The sequence below is a fragment of the Podarcis vaucheri genome, assembly GCF_965113315.1.
Source record: "Podarcis vaucheri genome assembly, chromosome: 4".
Lineage (NCBI taxonomy): Eukaryota > Metazoa > Chordata > Lepidosauria > Squamata > Lacertidae > Podarcis > Podarcis vaucheri.
The window spans coordinates 14455024-14477292 of NC_138762.1; the positions used below are offsets into that span (position 1 = coordinate 14455024).

A 22269-nucleotide genomic window follows, 5' to 3' on the forward strand; every position below is an offset into this window, starting at 1 on the left:
TATTCATGGAAAAACACATTGATTCCCGGAGGCAATTGGGCCGGATCCATCCCCCGGGCCTTCAGTTTGCCTACCCATGCTTTAGGGTTTATACTTCTCTGAATTTTGCAATGCATTTCTTGGCTCAAGAAACATACTCAAAATGTGCACTATTGCATATGTAAGGTTCAGCTACCGAACCCACAGGGAAAACTCTTCACCATGGCAAGGACACTTCACACAGTGGCCTCTTGTTTCAAAATTGTTGACAACCCCGAACTTCCTCAGCAACCCCGAATGCCATCCCACCAATATGGCAGCTGTTTCACGTATTATTATTTTTAATTCCCACAGCCACCCCCATCATCATATTCTGTCATCCGGGTCAACAATTAGAGCTTTGTTCCCTCTTCCCCCTGGAGTGTCTCGCTCAGCTCAGTCCTGCTCTCCAGTTCCCTCCCAGCTTCCTGTTTCGACCTTGTCAGATCTGAAAGCAAGTACCTGCATTTGCAACGACTTAAAAAAAGAGAGACCAATATCTCTCTCTTCATAACTCCCTGAACTAGGGCATATCCTTTTTATTGTAGTGACACTGCCAAAGCACTCAAGGATCCTGCGTGAAATTCACTAAGCTTGTTCAATAATTTATATACAAATTTAATTACAAAGGATTTTTCATATTAACAGATATTTTCCCTCAAGCCGGCACTGCTTTATAAATATGCTTATTACTGTGCTTAATGAAAACAATGTTCAGGAGACAGAAGTTAATTCCATTACCTTCTATTCAATTATGGATACTCCTTATTCTCCTAACCATCCTGCAGACAGAAGACTATGGCAGGTTAGTTTGCAGTAATGTACAGTTAAGCCCTTCCAAAGCCATCTTCATTATTCGACACAGCACATTTGGCTCTCTGAGCTAAACAGTTATATTGTGTGCGTGCATGGAGGAGGGAAGAGAAGTCACATGCGTTCTAAAGCTGTGAAGATAATCACAAGAAAAGTTAATTATGCCAATTAAAATAATCATCCTTCTCTGCAGCAGATATGACCTATTTCAAGAGAGCAGAGGATTCTTATTTATATGTATCAATTTTTCAGTTGTTGGTATGAGTGCTTGGAATTGGGCCCACTGTGTTCATAAGGGATTCAGAGCCCCCCCACCCACCCCCATTTTAATTAGTAATAGCAGAGACTGTGAAATCACCTTGCACCTCTAGGCTTAGAACGCACACACTGATTCCTCCCACCACACACCTGTGTTATATCTCGCAATGAGAAAACCTTTGTCAAAGACTGAAATAGGAGGAAAACTTAATATAATACTGGGACTCGATGCCAAAAAAAAAAGATTTTCAAGCGTGGAGCTACACGTGCTTCTGAGCACAGTGGAAGTAGTTTACACCTCTCTCAGTAACCTGGGTTCTTTTATACCTTGGTGAAAATGGCACTATTGCCATGTTCCATCTGTTACAGGGAAAACTTAACTACAGGAATCTGGTATGATTTAGGCCAATGGTTTTACTTTCTTAGGCTCCATGATCACTGAAGATGGTGACAGTAGTCATGAAATTAAAATACGCCTGCTTCTTGAGAGAAAGGGAATGACAAACCTAGACAGCATCTTAAAAAGCAAAGACATCACCTTGCCTACAAAGGTCTGTATAGTTAAAGCTATGGTTTTCCCAGTAGTGATGTATGGAAGTGAGAGCTGGGCCATCGGTGAAGAATTGATGCTTTTGAGTTATGGTGCTGGAGGAGACTCTTGAGAGTCCCATGGACTGCAAGAAGATCAAACCTCTCCATTCTGAAGGAAATCAGCTCTGAGTGGTCACTGGAAGGACAGATCCTGAAGCTGAGGCTCCAATACTTTGGCTACCTCATGAGAAGAGAAGACTCCCTGGTAAAGACCCTGATGCTGGGAAAGATGGAGGGCACAAGGAGAAGGAGACGACAGAGGACGAGATGGTTGGACAGTGTTCTTGAAGCTACCAGCATGAGTTTGACCAAACTGCAGGAGGCAGTGGAAGACAGGAGTGCCTGGCGTGCTGTGGTCCATGGAGTCACGAAGAGTCGGACACGACTAAACAACAATAATTTATGAAGGTGTAAATTAGCCCTATTCTAAACTCAGTTCAGGAAGAACTTGGAGGGACTCCTGGAGTCTGAGCTGGCAGGGGTGTCTGGGCCAGAGTTTTGAGAATTGTGCCCCAGGTCACAATACCAGGTTGAGCAGGGTTTGGAAAAGGTGTAAGTCTTTCCTTGCCCCATCCTGCCCCTGTCATGCACCCCCCAGAACACCTCTTTTGGGGGTCTTGGACCTGCTTAGGTTCTGCTGGCGAAGTCCTGGTTGAACTGTGATGAGGGACTTACAATGGATCACATAGGAAAGTTCAAGTTTCCACTGGATCCAAGCACTCTCATCCCAACACAACTTGGGTTTTGATTGTGCTACTGGAGGTCTAATCAACAAGGGTGTGAAGAAGCACATTCTATGGTAGCATACCACCTACCTTAGCAATATCATTTAAGTTTCAGGAATATGGAGAAAGCCAACCTATTTGACACAGCTTTTAATGTAGTTATTAGTCGTAATTAGCACTGCTATTGGCAGCTTCAAATAGGGAGCGAGCATGCAAGTTGATTTTATATGTATGCCACTTGGAGAACTATTATTAATATTATTGCTATTACTATGATTTTTTAAAATGTTATGGTTCTAGGGTGGAATGTGATATGAGGTCATCACTGAAAGCTGAGTGTCAATTCCCCACTCCTCATCATAACACAGGGATAATTTGATCTTTGTGGTTTACTGATATGAATTAACCTAATACACACCTCCCAGGTTATCATGCAGATCAGGAGCGGGTTGTCCACCAGTTTCCACACTTCCTGGATGTTTCAGCACAGTTCTCAACTCAAAATGCATGTTTTGAGTGTTGGCTATTTGCAGTATAGTAACGTTGCAGAGAGCTTGCATGCATTAAAAAGGGACTCAAAAAGTACTTAAAGAAGGTTTTAATAAGAAAAACAAAAACTCCATTTACACTAAATACACCAACAAACCAGACCCAACCACCAACCCATCCCCCAGGGTAATGGGAGAGCTAGGTGCTGCTCCTTATATACTACACCCAATTGCTGACACAGCTTAATCAATACAACTCAGCAGCACCTGCTATGTTTCACAGCTGTAAAGCTGGGTCTCGTTATCTTGCTCTGGCCCTTGCTCTGACCCCTTAAAGACATACACATCGAGTGGAACAATGATGAACCTTTACATTTAAAGAAACCATTCAACATTGAGGAGCTGTATCCAATGTCCATCACCCTTGGAATATACCCACTGAAATTAAATTGACATAATTAACACAGGTCCATTAATTTCACTGGGATGAACTTAGTTGGATACAACCCAGCTTTGTTTAAAAATATTTTAAATGCTTATGTAAAAATAAATTTTGACCTGTATTGTTGGGGGGAGGGAGAGAAAGATTAATGCAAAAGTAACGCTGACTAGAAACTGACCGATTCATCCATCCATTCATCCATCCCATAGCAGCTACAACAAAATTTAACACCCATGGTGTGTCATTCTTATACAATGTTTTTCCACTGCAACACCATGACATGTAATTGAAAATGTGCTTTATTTGCTATTATACTAATTATTCATATTTAAATAATAACTTTATTCAGTTTATCATTAAAACAAACACTAGTGTAAAATAACTAAATAAAAAATGAATTGTTAAATTAAATATATGTAGCATTAACCGATGCACATTATGTATTTATTTATATGCCATTTATGCGCCAAAATGTTGTAGAGGGGATGAGGAGAACTCAGTGGAAGTGGGGGAAGCAGAATGTATGGGTCTGGGGCCTGTAATAGGCCTGAACCGGTTTAGATCTTAAGGCCACGTCTTAAGAGTGTAAAAAGGAAGTCCGTATGAACATGGGAGAGAAGGCGAAAGAATGAAGGAAGTATGGAATGTTGGGAGTTTTTACTTCAGTGATGCTGTTTTTCCTGTAAAGCTAGTTCCTTGTGGTTACTCATTACACCTGTTGTGACAACTTTGCAGACCCTTCAAGTGTCCCTATTTCCCAGGGACTGTCCTGATTGAGAGAAGCCATCCCAGTTTCTGATTTGATCCTGGAATGTCCTGTTTTTCCTTAGGATGTCCCTATTTTCATTGGAGAAATGTTGGAGGGTATGGAGTTATCTGAAGGCAATCCTGTATAGGGAAGCTTTTTTTAATGTTAATAATAATAATAAAATTTTATTTATATCCCGCCCTCCCCAGCCAAAGCCGGGATCAGAGCAGCTAACAACAATTAAAATAGCACAGTTTACATAAAATCACAGTCAATTAATTGAAATACATTCTAAAATCAATTCAGAATCAAATTAATGGCAACCATTGGGATAGAGTTCTATGAGGATTACAGAAGGAGAGAGGAGGTCAGATTGTGCCTTGGCCAAAGGCCTGGTGGAACAGCTCTGTCTTGCAGGCCCTGCAGAAAGATGTCAGGTCCCACAGGGCCCTAGTCTCTTGTGACAGAACGTTCCACCAGATCAGGGCCACGGCCAAAAAAGCCCTGGCCCTGGTTGAGGCCAGCCTAACCTCCCTGTTGCCCGTTATCTCAAAGATGTTTTTATTTGAAGACCGTAAGGTCCTCCATGGGGGCATAACAGGAGAGGTGGTCCTGTAGGTACCAGCATCTTAAACCTGATCCTGTACTCCACGGGAGCCATTGCAGTTGGTATAGCACCAGGTGAATGTGATCCTGCGGCGAGCACCCTGTAAGGAGTCTCACCACAGCATTCTGCACTTGATGGAGTTTCTGGGTCAGTCTCAAGGGCAGCCCCATGTAGAGTGAGTTACAATAATCAAGCCTGGAGGTGACCGTCGCGTGGATCACAGTGGCTAGGTCAGGGCGAGAGAGGTAAGGAGCTAACTGCTTAGCTTGGGGGAGATGAAAAATGTTAAATGTTTTATTGTGTTTTTATATATGTTGGAAGCCACCCAGAGTTGCTGGGGCAACCCAGTAAGATGTGTGGGGCATAAATAGTAAAAAATATCATTGTGGAATGGGATGTCCCTATTTTCACTGGAGAAATGTTGGAGGGTAGCACTTTGTAATCTCTCCAAGAAGCTTTTAGCCCTGTATGTCATCAGAACATCCTATTGAACAGTTTCAAAGTGGTCCTGGCTGATGAGGGTCTTCTCCAATGCAACTGCCTTGCCTTAATAAAGGGTCTGCCTTGGACAGACCCTTACCCTAATCACAGCATAAAGGTCCAATTTTCCTCCACAGAAGGCTACTGTTTTGGGGCATCAATCTGGTCTCTCTTGTAATAGTGAGTTCCACACTCAGCATGGGACCCCATAATGTATCTTTAATTGTTTAAATGCCTTGTGTTTGTTATTTCTTAGACATTGCCTTGGGCGTTTCTAAGCAGAGAAGCAATTCATAAATAAATGCATACATATAAGAGTATGCACTTTGTGGTGCAGTGAGAAGCAATATGTTCCCAACCTTCACTTGCTAGCACTTTAAAGCAGGGAGATAAGTTAGGAAATGTATGACTTGGTTTGTGCGAAGGCTTGTTTGGGGGGCAGGAAAGTTGGAAAGGTCTTGACCTGTATCTTCCCACACAATGAAGCCCCCAATTCAGACATTCTGGGCTATGCTGGGTCTGCAAAAGTGGGTGTGGAGGGGGAGGATTAATCTCTGCTTAGGAACATGAATATGGAAATCAGCCCCAAGCCATACACCAAATTGCTTCAGTTTTTAATTTCTCCACTGCCGTTCCAATTAGCTGATAACTAGCACTTTCCCAATGCCACAACAAATTGAGATCGCCCACTCTAGATGTTGACTTTGCGTCCCTAAATTAATTTTCCTCCAGATTTTAATAATCAGTTAAAACTCCAAAAAAAAATATATTCATTATTAATTTACCAGAAGCAATACAGTGCCTTGTAAAACATTTATGCTGCGGAAAATGAAGAGCCCTTTCCCAATGATTGCGCGGCATGCCTAATTTAATACACAACTAAATATTTAATTACTAAATGTGGCAAAGCTGAAGGTGCTCTGCTGAAATTAAACCTCCTCCTTAATGGCAAAAGACTTAATTGTATCCTGGGCGGCGGCAGCAGCAGCAGCCACCTAAGTAGAATCCTGCTTTATGGATCTCTTTGTGCCAGCGGATGATAAAAACATGTGGAAATGTAATAAACAGCTTCCACCTCTCCATCCATCCATCCATCCATCCAGTTTCCCCCTATGGTGCCAAGACGCTGTTCACGACACACTGCTACGTTTGGTTTAACTCCTCCATGTGTCCCGTTAAAAGACTGGGTTGCACAACCTTTCTATTTTTAATGCTGAGGTCTAGATTCCATCAGGGGTGTTTTGTCAGGGGCCACATGTCAAATGTGCTTAAAGTCAAAGCCATTGGCAGGTGTGGTCTGAGCGAAAAATTGAGTGGGCTCATCCCTTCTCCCTGAGTCACCACTTTCTCATTCACCCCCTACTCAAAGGCTGGTCTAAAGCATAAATGGATAAAATCAAAGTACATTTTGAAGATCCTCCTCAGGCCAAAAATGCTTGTATAGGGTCTGGCGGCCAAAGAGGAATGTAGGAAGTTGTGTTGTCATTTTATTTGTCCATAGAACCCAGTAAAGTTTGCTCTGGCTGGTAGCAGCTCAGGCTTAGCATCTCAAGCAAAGGTCTTTCCCACTGACTGCTTCCACCCACCTACGAACAAAGTAATCACACAGTAGTAGGGTTGCCATATTTCAAGAGGTAAAACTCCAGACACAAAAAGTTGTTGAGATTTTTTTTGACAATAATCCAAAAAGTTGTTAAGCTCCACCCCACCCTCCGTTATCCACCACCAGCTGCCCACACCTATGCCTGAACCCAAGCTGCCTGTGCACAAAAGAAATTAAAATTAAAAATGAAGGTCTGCCGAAAAAAGCCACAGAAACTGTCACAGCCCATACCAGTTAAGGAAAGAACATGTCTGACAGTTACCATATTTTTTGCTCCATAAGACACACCTGAGCATAAGACGCACCTAGTTTTTAGAGGAGAAAAAAGAAGAAAATATTCTGAATGAAACAGTGGGTGTATGAATTTTGTGGTTCATGCTGTGGCCACAGACATGTGATTTGATGGCGAGTTTGGGGTAGCCCAATGCAAAAATCCTGAGAATCCATGTGAATCCGTGCTTTGTAACCATGTTTTTGCGCCATTGTGGCCCCATGCATCAGTGGATGCGTGTGTGGTTTTGGTACAGGCTGTAGCCATGGACATGCTATGTGATCTGATGGTGAATTTGGGGTGACCCAATGCAAAAATCCTGAGGATCCATGGGCTTTTACCTACCCCCTCCTAGGCAGCCTCCTTTACCGCTAGCGTCCCTTATCTCCCTCCCGATCACTTGCTGATCAGCGGCTTTGTTTCAACACCCACTTCCCTCTTTCAAAAAAAAAAAAAAAAAAAAAACATGATCTGCTTTTAGCCCCTGGGCAATTCAGCTTCAGGGACCACACATTCACTTCATAAGATGCACAGACATTTCCCCTTACTTTGCAGGAAGAAAAAAGTGTCTTGCAGAGCAAAAATACGGTAATTCTTTATTGGCAAGAGGAATACTTGCAGCAGCTTCCACGATGCTCCAGATGCACACATGATTATAGCCTCTTCGCATAGGTCTGGGTCCTATGGCACAGCTGCAGCAACAGGGAAAGCCCACCGCTCTGCTGGCTTATATACCCTTCCCTTGATAGGCTGTGTGCCCGCAATCTGAGACTACTCCTGCATGGAAGGCGCTGCTGCTCTTCCCACTTCACGCCCCTCCTGGTTCTAGGAGACAGCAGTCTCAGACTGCCCTGACTCTCCTTCTTCCCCTAACTCCTGCCTTGCGGGTGGCGTCACACCCCATAAATCACTGGTCTTTTGGGGGGGGGGTCACTCTCCAAGTCCCCTGCCTTTGCCTCACACTCTACGAGCCCTGACAGGCCCTGACAGAAACTCAAAGTGTTGGAGAGCCAGTGTGGTATAGTGGTTAAGAGCGGTGGACTCGTAATCTGGTGAACCGGGTTCGATTCCCCGCTCCTCCACATGCAGCTGCTGGGTGACCTTGGGCTAGTCACACTTCTCTGAAGTCTCCCAGCCCCACTCACCTCACAGAGTGTCTGTTGTGGGGGAGGAAGGGAAAGGAGAATGTTAGCCGCTTTGAGACTCCTGAAGGGGAGTGAAAGGCGGGGTATCAAATCCAAACTCCTCCTCTTCTTCTTAACTTATCCTTAGCAGTGTTAAAAAAAATGAGTTAAGGTAGAGAACTAAAAAAAATATTCCCTCACAATATGTAAAATAGCACTCTAATAACCTTTACAAAGGCAAAGTGTACATTAAAATATGTAGAAATGAGTGCTCTTTAATAACCCTGCAGTCAAACATGTTCTCTTTGGTGGCCTGGTATTTCCTTAAGCTTTGGTCTAAAACATAGTGTGTCTATATGCAGGATACTCACACAAACCTATGCTCTTTGTGGTTGATTAATGCCTATCAAAATTATTATTTCCCAATTATAACAATGGAATGAAAAAACTGAGGGAGCACAGAAGTATCCTGCTTTTTGCCCTAAATGAAGGTTGTAAGAGTGATGTTTTGTGTGTGTGTGTGTGTTTAACTTTTCCGTGTTTCCTGCCTAAAAGTCCCTCAAATCTTCCTGATGAAATGGTTTTGGAAGCCCAGCACAGTCACACTTGAGGCCAAGGAAGGCCAAATTCTTCACTGAGGCAAGTGCCTGGTCAGCTATCCTTACCCGCCAAACACTACAATATGAAAAACATCTAGACACCTTCAGAGTTCTTTGTGCAGCCATGGTTTACAGTACAGTTCTCAACTGCCAGCAGTTCTGCCTGCAAATTAATGTTTACATCCCACTAAAGACTGAACCCTTTTTTATCCTGACAGAAGGAGGGAGAAACGCTTTGGTCTAAGAGAACTTGAAGGCAATCCATACACCTAATAGATGTATGGACTAGCTGGAGCCAGAATGCTTTCCCGGGAGCTTTTAATACCACACTAAAGGCCGTTGATAGCAATATATTTGATCAAATTCATATCTACATGCATTTTTGAGGGAGGTGCAAAAGCAGCCTGAAGGACCCTAAATACTATTAATGTTCAGGTATCTACAGCATTTTCTAAAATGCTTTGTGGCTTCCCATCCACCGCCCTTTGCAATTACCCTCATAGCACCCTGCATATTGCTGTCTCATTACTTTTATTTGTTTATTCACAGGTGAGGAGTTGTCAAACACTTTTGTCAGCTCTGACAGGTGGGGGCATGCAAATATAAAGGTGCAGGACTTATGAATAAAACTATGTATAAGCTGCCTTCTGGGACACAGTCCGCTCAAGGTGAAATACACTTCAGGGAAAGAAAAGAAAAAAGCAAAACAGATCCCAAATCCCTAGGAAGTAGTATTAACAAATAACTATCATTTTAAAACATTGGCCAGTTTATATCAGCAGAAAACATCACTAAGGGGGGGGGGAGGAAACATCAGCCAATCTTCATGTCATAAAATAAGGAAACTGATTTGCACTTTCCAAAGCAATATGCAAACCAGCCATTTCCTCTGAAATGTGCATTCCTCCAAATTTTGCAATGCAGCTCTTTAGCCAAGGTATGTGTGGAGATATATATATATATATATATATATATGCTTTCGTAGATTTTCACGGGTACAGGAATGCAGGTTTTGGTGTCTTCGGGTGTCTTCCCGAATATATATATATATGGGTAAAGTGTGCAGGAAAATGCATATATTAGTGAAAATAGCATAGCATTCAAAATATATTTTAAAACTGTTTTGCAAAGATTGGGCAAAATTGCATATAAAATTGTATGGGAAATATATGCAAAAATGTATATTAGGTGGGGAAATTGCACTAAAATATTGATGGGCTTTCTTTTCCTTTCCCAAGTGCAAACTGATGTGAAAAGGTTGAGAACCAAGTTTAAGGGATGGGGGTGGTGGTGGTGGTGGGAGAGATGAGAAACTGAGAGAAACCGAAATGGATAGATTCACCCATCTTTACAGCCGGGTGGTGGTAGTGGTTCACTCTGTAAGTTTCTGCTCATGAGTGCAGCACAAGCTGAGCTCTGAGAATGCCAGCCCATGTAGCCCCAACACTTCCACACCCCTCATTCTGCTTTCTTCATTGCTTTCCATGACTTCCCCACCTCTAGAACGGTCTCCCTTAGGAGCTGGTGGACTCTCCTTCTTTGGAGGTTTTTAAGCAGAGGTTGGGTGGCCATCTGCCATGGATGCTTTAGTTGAGATTCCTGCATTGCAGGGGGTTGGGATAGATGACCCTCAGGGTCCCTTCCAACTCTACAATTCATAGAATCATAGAATCATAGAGTTGGAAGAGACCACAAGGGCCATCGAGTCCAACCCCCTGCCAAGCAGGAAACACCACCAGAGCACTCCTGACATAAGGTTGTCAAGCCTCTGCTTAAAGACCTCCAAAGAAGGAGACTCCACCACACTCCTTGGCAGCAAATTCCACTGTCAAACAGCTCTTACCGTCAGGAAGTTCTTCCTAATGTTTAGGTGGAATCTTCTTTCTTGTAGTTTGGATCCATTGCTCCATGTCCGCTTCTCTGGAGCAGCAGAAAACAACCTACCTCCCTCCTCTATGTGACATCCTTTTATATATTTGAACATGGCTATCATATCACCCCTTAACCTCCTCTTCTCCAGGCTAAACATGCCCAGCTCCCTTAGCCGTTCCTCATAAGGCATCGTTTCCAGGCCTTTGACTATTTGGTTGCCCTCCTCAAATTCTATGAGTCTAAAGCTGTCAGTGGCTACTAGCCACAATGACTATGTTGTATCTCCACTGTCAGTGGCAGCATGAATCCAAATAGCAGTTGCTGGAAATCACATGTGGACAACGTGTACTAACCGCACCAATTTTATACATTTTATACAAATATGCTTCCCAGCACCTTTCCCCCTCTAAAATATGCATTTCTGTGCACATTTTGGAACTGAAACTACATTGCAAAATTCAGAGGAGGGACACAAAGCTGGTTGAAATCTGCATTCCAGCCTATATATAATTCTAGGGCCAGTAAATTACACCAGTTCACTTCAAAATGTGGACCAAATCAATTTCTCCTCCATCTGTAAATTCACACCCAAATGTCCCAACAAAATAAATAAATGACACCACGCTGGTTCTCAGAAGCAAACAAGAATTACACTCTGCTTTATTACGCATAGAAGAGGAATGTCACCAACTGAATGACGGATGCCAAAGGCAATTATTCTAGCTCGTCAGGTGCACCATTTCCTAATGCACTTCTGAAGTGCAGAAACAGACAAAATGGGTGGCTGAGAGGGTCTATAAAGCACTGGGTAATATTTGAATTAAATGCATTCCTAAGAGCGTTGCAGAGGTAGCAGAATGATATATTAAATGCAGGCAGAGGAAATCAATCTCTGTATTGGGACTCAGCAGACTGTTGAGTGTTTTGAACCTGCTAATGTTTGGGGTTTTTTAAAAAAAACATTTCAATACGATCCAAAACAGAGAAAGCTAGCCAAGATCCTTAACTTTTCTATACCCCCCCCCCCTTGATCAGTGGTAATAAAAGCAGGCTATTCATTAGCAAGAAATCCAAACTAGCTCCATTCAGTTCACAGCAGGGGCTCCCAAACTAGCAATTAATGGAAGCATTGGTGTGGAAGTTGTTTTCCAAATGCCATGCTGCTTTTCTGGTGCTTCACTTTGTTTAAAATGTGAACAATATCTTTAAAAAAAGAAGTTAGGACTGTGGAGGAAAGGTTACAGGAGCTACCTGGAAGAGAAGGAGGCATTGCAATTGTCCATGGTTGCACCTGGCTTGCTGAAACTTGAGTTCCCCCAGCCATCACCACCTACCCTGAGTCATCACATGGGTAGCGAGTCATTACATGGCAGCAACATGGGGGTGGTGGGAATCCTAGGTAAACCAAATAACACTAGAACACAGGACCATCTAATTAAGTTTAACGATGGGAAGAATCCAGACAAACAAAAGAAGACACTTCTGCACACAGTGCATCATTAAACTATGGAATTCACCATTGCAAGATGTAGAGATAGGCCCCCAATTTGGAGGTTTTTTTAAAAAAAGGATTACCGTACATAGATTAATGGAGGTGAAGGCTATCAATGGCCAGGTGCTTGTGCTACTTCCAATGACAAGTTGTCAAGATGATTTTTCCTGTTCTGAAGCTTCCATTATTCAGCTTCATCAAATGACCTAGGCTCCAGTATTATGAGAGAGAGACAGACAACACATGTTTACTTTCCCCATGTCATATATAGTCTTTATATACCTCTAGCATGTCCCCTCTCACTTGCCTTTTAATCAAAATTTTAAAAGCCCAAATATCATTCGAGCCTATGATACACTGAAATCCTACCGATTTCACTGGGTAGGTAGTAGATTGCAACTAACTTCCTCTGGGGGGAACTTAAGGTTTTTTAGAGACTGCAAGACCTTTAGAATCAAAGAATTTCAAAACATTGCCATTACAGTGGCAATGAAACTGAGTTGAGTCAGGAAGTCCAACAAGGAAATAAACAAGGCAGCACTGTTTAGGGAAGTTTTTAATGTTTGATGTTTTACCGCTTTATTGTTATTATTATATTATTATTATTATTATTATTATTATTATTATTATTATTATTATTATTCTGTTGGGAGCCACCCAGAGTGGCTGGGGAAACCCAGCCAAATGGCCGGGGTATAAATTATTATTATTATTACTATTATTATTATTCTCTACCATGAACTCATAAGGTGGGCTTTAGCTAAGCACTTGCTCTCAGCCTTAAGTCTCCATCAGTAACATAATATTGGTTTCCTATACAGAAATATTAAAGGAACAAGGTATTCTGTGCATCTTCAACACAGAAAATGTTGTTAAGATTTCTACTGTTCCTATTATTGCTGGTTATTGCATACACAGGGCATAAGATAGTATGTGATGTTTTGGTGACATAGTATACTTTCAGAAACACAGTCAGGTGTCACAAGTCTCCTTGAATTCAAAATGACTTACATTTAAGCAGACATGATTAAGACTGTGCTGCTATTCTGTTCAAATAATCCCATTTAATTCCATGTCCTGATAGTGCCATGAAATAAAGGAGTGCTTTTACTGACTTTACAGACTGTTAAATCTACCACTGTTATCTGATTATAGTAAATCCTGCCATTGTCCACGAGAACTGCCGTTTGTGGTTATATATATACTTTTATACAGAGCTTTAGATTGGATATGGAGATGCAGCCACCTTGGTTGTTTCCTAAAGTACTTTATTGGCAGTCAAAGTGTGTCTGGATTTCAGGGACTTGAAAGTAAAGGAGAACCAGCGTAGTGAAACAGAGTGTGCTGGAATGCTCAGAAAATGTGGGTTGAGATATCTTCTTGGCCTTGAAGTCTACCAGATGACTTCTACCTCACAAGGTTGTTGTGTCAACATAAAATGCTTTCCTAAGCTCTTTGAAGGAAGGACAAGATGAAAATATATCCTTCAGGAGGTCAGAGTGAATGCCCCCCCCCAAAAAAAAGTTTTCTATCCTGACACTGCCTAGGCTGAGAGCTGTTGAGCTGTGCCATTGTAAAAACCATCAGATGCCATCAAAGCATTCTGTAAACTTCTATGGACAAAAGCTTGCAAATGGGAGATGCCATAAAGAAATAACGTTTCACTTGATCTCTCTAATTCTGTGCCACCAATGCTGGTCGAGCCAGAGAATAACCCTGATGGATCTCACCAAAGGTCTACCTTGCCCAGCATCCTGCTCCTCAGAGAGGCCAATCAGATGCCTTCAGGAAGTCCAGAAGCAGGGCATGATGTCAAAAGCCCTTGCCTGCTGCTGTTCACCACACAGTGGAATTCAGAGATACGCTATCGCTGGTCCTAGCCAGTAAGACTAGCACCATCTCCTTCATATTATTTGCCTAAACCCCTTATAAGAAACACCTCCTTTGTCCATCTGGCACATGAGAATGCCTAAGCCTTTGAACACTGGGTGCCTAACTACAATGCAGAGTGCCTAAGATCTGGCAAAGTGGGGTTGTGTCAATGAAATAATTTGTTGTTGTTTAGTCGTTTAGTCGTGTCCGCCTCTTCGTGACCCCATGGACCAGAGCACGCCAGGCACTCCTGTCTTCCACTGCCTCCCGCAGTTTGCTCAAACTCATGCTGGTAGCTTCAAGAACACCGTCCAACCATCTCGTCCTCTGTCGTCCCCTTCTCCTTGTGCCCTCCATCTTTCCCAACATCAGGGTCTTTTCCAGGGAGTCTTCTCTTCTCATGAGGTGGCCAAAGTATTGGAGCCTCAGCTTCAGGATCTGTCCTTCCAGTGAGCACTCAGGGCTGATTTCCTTCAGAATGGATATGTTTTATCTTCTTGCAGTCCATGGGACTCTCAAGAGTCTCCTCCAGCACCGTACTTCAAAAGCATCAATTCTTTGGTGATCAGCCTTCTTTATGGTCCAGGACAAGCCTAGATGCATCAAATTAGAAGTCTTATTGCTTTCAGTAGCACTTACTCCAAAGAAAATGGGCACAGGGTTGTGACTTTTTTCCGCCTCTTCCCCCGAAGCCTTTCCTTGGAGGAATTGTCTTTTGGATCATTTCTCATCCGTCTTGTCCACCCCCATTTCCTTTCAGTTTTGTCAGCATCTTTCTTCAAAATCCATCTAGCCGACACACAAGTGGACACAGCAATTTAATAAGAGAGCCTGGGGAAGGGCGGGGGGACAGAATGATAGGCCCCAGGGCTGTGATAATATGCTTTTCTTAGTACATCCTGAAGAGGTTTAGGCCTTTTAAGTCACAGCACACACAGCTGAGTCATGTTCAGTTTTGTTATCCATTACAACTCATCAGGGGCTCTTTAGTCAAGGTATATTAACCAATTTCCCTCCGTATATTACTGTGCCTGGGCCTTCTTTCCTCTGAGTTAGAGGCTGTCCTCATTGAGTTCTCTTTTATGATCAGCCCACTTCTAAGCATCAAGATCATTCTGAGCATCTCTTATCTTAATATATCCCGGGCACATCCTGCTTTTGCAGCACACTCTACAGTACGAGCACAAAGGGGCAACATGGATACAATGGGGGTGCTTGACCTTTTGCCCTATTTCCCTGCTCTGCAGTTGTTGATGTGCTCCCTGGAAGAGGAGGAGAGCTGTTGGCTCGTCCTCAGAGGACACACTCCCCAATGTTATGCAGCAGCTGGCACTGACTCTGGATTTCTGGGTTTTGCAGGAAGATTAAAAAAATAATAATCACAGGGTTGATGCGAATGATTTCTGGGCTGGAGTGGGTGCCGATGTTGATTTTTTTCGTTCTGTCTGATGATTAATGGATGAGAGTATTGTTCTGTTCCTTGTTGTGAGCATGCTGCCAAATGTTTTCTATCAATTTTATGAGGGCTGGGGGCTGCTTTGTTGCTGTTTTCAATAAATTGTATAGAATATTAATGTTTTATATGCATATCCCCCCCCCAATGTAGGTTCCTTGGAGACTGTTTGGGCGACAAGTGACTAATAAGCTCAACTGTCTATCATCTATCTATCTGTCTATCTGTCTGTCTATCTATCTATCTATCTATCTATCTATCTATCTATCTATCTATCATCTATTATTTATTTATAGGTCTTCACTAGAGCAGCCGCCAAATCTCAACCTTAAGCTAGATAGATGATAGATGATAGAGAGAGTGAGTGTGAGTGAGAGAGCTTTGTATTATGAGCAGCAGCTGTATGGACCTTCACCCCCCACCCTCTGGTTTCATATTGAGAGGTGATGGCTCTTTGAGACTACTTATGCTTCTAACCAAACCCCTGGTTCTCTTGATTGCCACATGCCATGTTCTCCAATTGCCACAGAAATTGAATGCACTTGTTTCATAACAGGGGTGGGTTGAAATGTCACCCTCCAAGCTTCCCTGTGTGGCCCTCAAAACTTTCTCCAGGCCACACTCCTTACTGACCCTCTTTCACACCTCAAGCACTTTTGCCTACCTGGGATGTGGTCCTTGGAACTCTGGTGATGGCTCTTGCTCGTTTGTTTGACTGAATGGAAGAGACAGAGGGGCATGTTGAGTGCATGTAGAAACAACAGTGTGGTGTAGTGGTTAAGAGCGGTGGACTCGTAATCTGGTGAACCGGGTTCGCATCTCCGCTCCTCCACATGCAGCTGCTGGGTGACCTTGGGCCAGTCACACTTCTCTGAAGTCTCTCAGCCCCACTCACCTCACAGAGTGTTTGTTGTGGGGAAGGAAGGGAAAGGAGAATGTTAGCTGCTTTGAGACTCCTTCAGGTAGTGATAAAGAAGGATATGAAATTGAAACTCTTCTTCTATTCTACAAAAGCAAAATTAGCATGTGTTGCTCTGCTCACTTTTCCCTCCAACTTGGCCCACTATGGCTATGTGGCCCTCAAAAGTCTGTCCGAATGGATTGCAGCCTCCAGGGTGAAAAATGTTCCCCACCACTGTGTTACATGATATATGCAATGACTTAGGAACATAGGAAGCTGCTCTATAGGATTATCACCATGTTGACTAGCAGGGGCTTAGACAGAGAGATCTTTCCTACTGCCTAATCCTTAACTGAAGATGCCAGGGTTTGAATCTTCTGCATGCAATGCATGTCCCACGCTAATAATCTCTGCTCCTGCTGCAGTAGTTCACAGAATTCTTACGACCACATCCAAGAACAGACATTTTCCTAGCAGTTTAGTAGAGGAAAATATTAAACCATACTTGAAAGTGTCACTCTAGAAAATGAACACCCCCCAAAAAAAATCATCAATACAGTGGTACCTCGGGTTACAGATGCTTCAGGTTACAAACGCTTCAGGTTACAGACTCCGCTAACCCAGAAATAGTACCTCGGGTTAAGAACTTTGCTTCAGGATGGGAACAGAAATCGCATGGCGGCAGTGGGAGGCCCCATTAGCTAAAGTGGTACCTCAGATTAAGAACAGTTTCAGGTTAAGAATGGACTTCCAGAACGAATTAAGTTCTGAACCCAAGGTACCACTGTACCCCTCTCCAACATTTAGACATTGTTGGTTTCCATGCAGCATATAAGATCTCCCAGGAAAAAAATAATGGATTTCAAAATCCAGGACACATTGGGAAAGGGGCAGGAAGTAAATTATTATTATTATTATTATTATTATTATTAATAATAATAATAATAATAATAATAGAGAATGAAGAGTTGAGAGACCAACAGGCCGGTTCCAGTGTAGCGTAAGCTCATGCCATGATAAGTGCCTAAGAAGCTACCTGATGAATCCTTGGTCTGATCCAGCAAATGTAAGAGCACCTCTGCTGGATCAGGCCAATGCCCCATATAGTCTAGCATGCAGTTCTCACAGTGCCAATCAGATGCTTATGGGAAGCCCACAAAGTAGGTAAAGGTAAAGGTAAAGGGGCCCCTGACCATTAGGTCCAGTCGTGGCCGACTCTGGGGTTGCGGCGCTCATCTCGCTTTATTGACTGAGGGAGCCGGCGTACAGCTTCCGTGTCATGACTAAGCCGCTTCTGGTGAACCAGAGCAGCGCACGGAAACACAATTTACCTTCCCACCGGAGCGGTACCTATTTATCTACTTGCACTTTGACATGCTTTTGAACTGCTAGGTGGGCAGGAGCAGGGACCGGGCAACAGGAGCTCACCCCATCATGGGGATTCGAACCGCCGACCTTCTGATCAGCAAGTCCTAGGCTCTGTGGTTTAACCCACAGCGCCAAGTAGGACATGGATGCAAAAGCACTTTCCCCTCCTGTGGTTTCCAGCAACTGGTATTCAGAAATATGCCTCTTACCCCAGATGAGTAGCTGTTGATAGCCTTATCCTCCACTGATTTGTCTAATCCTCGTTATAAATCTGCTAGTCTCTCAATCGCCAGGGGAGAAAAGGCTCTTTATATTATTGCTCATTTCTTTTACTTGCCTGTACCTTTCCAACTACATCCTGAACGCTGCAAACTCCAATATTTGTTCTGGGAGATCTCATAGGACAGGGGAAAAAATAACATATATAAGCATCAATGACATCTTAAAAAGTGGAGAGATGTGTTGGTGGTGGTAGAAAAGACGTTCATTTCACAGGGATGCAATTTCAAAAAACGTTTTCATATCGCATGTTGCTAGACCACAAGGGAAATGTCTCTTTTTATTAGATTTGCTCACTAGAATTCTATGAACTTGCTGCAAAAAAATAAAAAGCAAAATCACACAACACAAGTTTGTTCAGTTTCGCATGGCTAATATCAGAAGGGCATGGAATGTGGCTGTCAGTCTCAGATAGATTCCCATTTGGGAGATAGATGGAGAAAGGGCCTTTCTTTCAAAAGTGATGGAGATTGTTGATGTGTGCCTCTCTCCCCCCCTTATTAGCCTCTTTTCATTGCCTTCTCTCTTCTGTGCATGCACACTGTCATGTAAGCTGGCTTCCAAAACAAGCAGAAGCATTTCTGTTTGAAAGAAAAGAAAGAAAAGGGAGAAGGAGAAGTGGTAAATGGAACAAGGGCTGCAAAGCAGAGTGCACAAAGAAAGTGCTTCATGCAATGTTTGTGTGTGGGAGTGGCAGGGAGAGAATATCAATGGCTATTTGCCAAGGAGGTGCATCATTATACTTGAGGCATCTGTCTGCTTCAGAATGCCTGGAGCTGGGAACAACATAAAAGGTATGTTATCAATGCCCACTGCTCTAGGGAGGGCAAGACGTTTACAAAATTCTGAATGGGGTGGGAAGAATGAATAGGAAGAATAATATTCTCTCTCTCTCTCTCTCTCTCTCTCTCTCACACACACACACACACACACACACACAAACTCTGGGTCATTCAGTAAAAGTAGTTGTCAACAGACCCAGGAATAAGGAGAGGAAGTGTTGCTTCTCATTACTTTCTTTCAAAAAGGGGATTGGACCATTCACAGGAACATGGGAAGATGCTTAAATCAGACCTTGGGTCTGCCTAGCTTCGTATCTGAAGAAGTGTGCATGCACACGGAAGATCATACCTAGAACAAACTTAGTTGGTCTCTAAGGTGGTACTATTTTTTAATTTTAATTTTTTTAACACCACCCCCCAAACTGCGTCAGACCAGCACGGCTACCTACCTGAATCTAGCTTAATATCGTCTACGCTGAATGACAGCATTTGAGACTTAAACATTCATAGCCCTACCCCCTACCTGGATATGCTGGGGATTGAACCTTGCACCTTCTGCATGAAAAGCCGATGTGCTGCCACGGAGCTGTGGCCCTTCCTCAATTCATTCATTAAGGATGTATGTATCAATGGGGCTACCAGCCATGATGGAGCTTCCAGGTGCTGGGCATAGTCACAGAATGGTGGGAGGGACTGTTTCCTTCACATCCCTGCTGTGGGCTTTAAGGGTATCTGGCTGGCTACTGCTAGAAATGGGCAAGATAGCATTTGGGTGTGATCCAGTAAGGCACTTTTTAATAGCTTAAGTGCACCCTGGCTACTTGCCATTTTTAGAGACTGCACACTGGGGCAATTGAACTGCTGGTCTGACTTCATAAGACTTACTCTCCTGAGTGCATTGCTGTAGTGGTTCAGGTAGTGGTATCACACTATAAACCAGCAAACAGAATTTTAGAAATAATCCTGCTCTGTCCAGGGTGGTAGTGAGGGAGGACCCATCAGCATGCAACATTTTAAAAAATGAAGAAGAATAAATCTCTCGCACTTCTCGCACTATACAATTCTTCACTAGCAAAAACTCAAAGATGCCACCATACCTTGGACTCACATTCCTCATAAATCACCTTCTATGGTTGCTCTGGATCATGGAAAATTTATTCCGGCCAGGTGAATGAGCAATTGTGTGCAGGGTCTGCCTATCAGGTTGCCCAACACAAAAGGAATACCAAAGAAATAACCGGACAAATTCTTTTGATACATCAAAGACCATAGAAACCCTGGGAGTTGACATATCTCAGCAGCGAAGGTGCTCACAATACACCTTTATACTTCTGACTCTCTCCCTCACCTCCTTAACCCAAGGCTTAAGAGTTCTTCAGAACATCAACCATCCCACTCTGGGAAAAGGGATCATGTCATTTAGCCGATACCGTAGAACTCTGCAGAGCCCATGGCCATCTCCCCTCCAAAATCGAAAACAATCTTCATTCCTCTTTTTCCTGCCCGTTGTCAGGACCATAAATTTGAAATCACTAAGTGCTGTCCTTAAGGGACAGATCTGAAACAAAACCCCACCACTAAGGTTGATTGCTGAAAAATGTATCATTTAACACAAAGGCATCACACATTCTGGTACGGGAGGGTGCTGGACAAGCGGCAGAGGTGAAGTATAAATAATATAACAGTGCATGTTAGATAAATTAGGCAAGTAAGGTCAAAGGGGTGGCTTGTGGGTTTTGTTCGGTTTGGTAATCCTAGCTACTAGCCCTTTAAAGAGGTGTATCACAACTGCACTACATTACTGCAACAAGTATCGAGAAATACAAGTGTCAGACACAAGGCTCTCCACTGACTTATTTCACATGCACATGTGGCATCAAAACAAGGGCAGATATCCTCTGATAAATCATGCAAAGGAAGAAAAACAGAGTCACTTATTTAAGAAGCACCGGATGCATTCGTGCCTTATAGTGTAGAACTGCAACAAGTTTAGCAGCATACTCTCCCCCCCGAATCCCCACCACCCCTGAGTGTCAACACATACAAAGGCCAGATGCACAGCAGATTATTTTGTCCAAAAAGAAAAAAAGGTCCTACAAAAGACTTTCAAAAGAAATCACCTGCTGAGGATTTAAACGAGACCAGCCAGGGAAGGAGAGGATGACATGGGTGAAGAAATAAATAAACACAGGAGTCGCAGTGCGTTCCTTGAATTAATCACATTACACTGTTAAGCAGGTCGTGTTTTCGACTGGCACAATCAGACACAGCACAGGACACCGAGAGACCCGCGGGTACCAGCAGAGAGGCTCCTTCCCTTTGGTAGCAACATACCTTCTCTGCCTTTGCTTTCCTGGCGTTATGGACAAACCTGCGTCCCAGCTTCTTCGCATACCAGATCGAAGCCAGCATCGTAGGCAGCGAGGGTTTTTTCCAGCCACACCGACAATAAACTTCCACCGGAGCTCAGAGGCAATAGTGGCAACGGCTCAGGTCTTTTCACTGTTTTGCTACTGCCGCTTTTGTCGGGTCTTTATTCAGTTCTAGTAGCTGACTGTGGTGGGGAGGAGGGGGGAGGAGGAGGGAAGAAGTGAAGGGAGGGGAATAAGGTTCTAGTGTGTGACCAGCAGGCAGGTATATTTACATACTGCCCGCAGGAGGTCTTGGGTGAGGAATCTTTGCATCCAGCTCACATCCAGACTGCTAAGTGTCTGTCTGCAGTTCTTTAGCAGTGACACCACAAACTACATGTGTGTGAGAGAGAGTGCATGAAAGGAGCCGCAGTAAACTAGTGAAGCACAGCACTCACCTCCTGCTTCTCTCGCCTGCTGAAATTTAACTCCTTGCTTCTGTTTCTGAGTTATGCAGCTAAGAATCAGAACAGCTCAAAGAGAGAGGGGGGGAACCTCCTGGATATGTGATGTTGCAGTGAGAATGAAGTACATGAAGATTATTTTTTTAATCTTTCCATAGCTTGTCCAGGTCTCAAAGGCCCAGGAGAGTAGTTGTTTAACGCACAAACATAACCACGACACTGTCACTTGGCCAAACTCCTGCAAACCAATCCTGCCCAACCTTTCTCCCTACTCGCTAGGGAGATTCAGCTGCTTCCAAGTCACTCCCAGTCTTCTAGCTCTCCCCTGGGGAAAACTATTAACACCCATCCCCCATAAGGCCATGCCCACACATTGGGGTCCAGAGCTGCTTGTCGCTCCTCCCAACATTTTTTTCTTTGTGCTCATCTTCCAGAATGATTTCCCTGCCAAGCACCTTCTCATTTGCACCCTAAAAAACAGGTGGTCCATGGTCACAAGAGTTTGATTTTTTTTCTTTAAAAGTGTGTAAGAGAGGGAGAATGGTGAACACAGGCTAGTATAAGGGGTGGGTGGATCTGGCGATGTCTTACAGTTTCTCCCCACCCCACCCCCTAATCTTAAGTTCAGTTCTTCACATCAGTCTGTGAAATATAAAATTCACAATCAT

General features: G+C 43.4%; 1 protein-coding gene across 29 annotated transcripts in view; it reads right to left on the reverse strand.

The window, feature by feature from the left end:
- DLG2 (discs large MAGUK scaffold protein 2) overlaps positions 1-22269 on the reverse strand; it is a 921944-nt gene that overhangs the window by 390763 nt on the left and 508912 nt on the right. The window contains exon 1 of one of the 29 annotated variants that reach the window (XM_082219069.1): positions 21121-21532. The exons of 27 other annotated variants lie outside the window; for them this stretch is intronic. In XM_082219069.1, the coding sequence (XP_082075195.1) occupies positions 21121-21198 (78 nt within the window). In that variant the 5' untranslated portion in view covers positions 21199-21532. Of the gene's footprint in view, positions 1-21120; positions 21533-22269 lie in introns of those variants that run through there. One more of the 29 variants, XM_082219071.1, reaches the window with a different exon arrangement.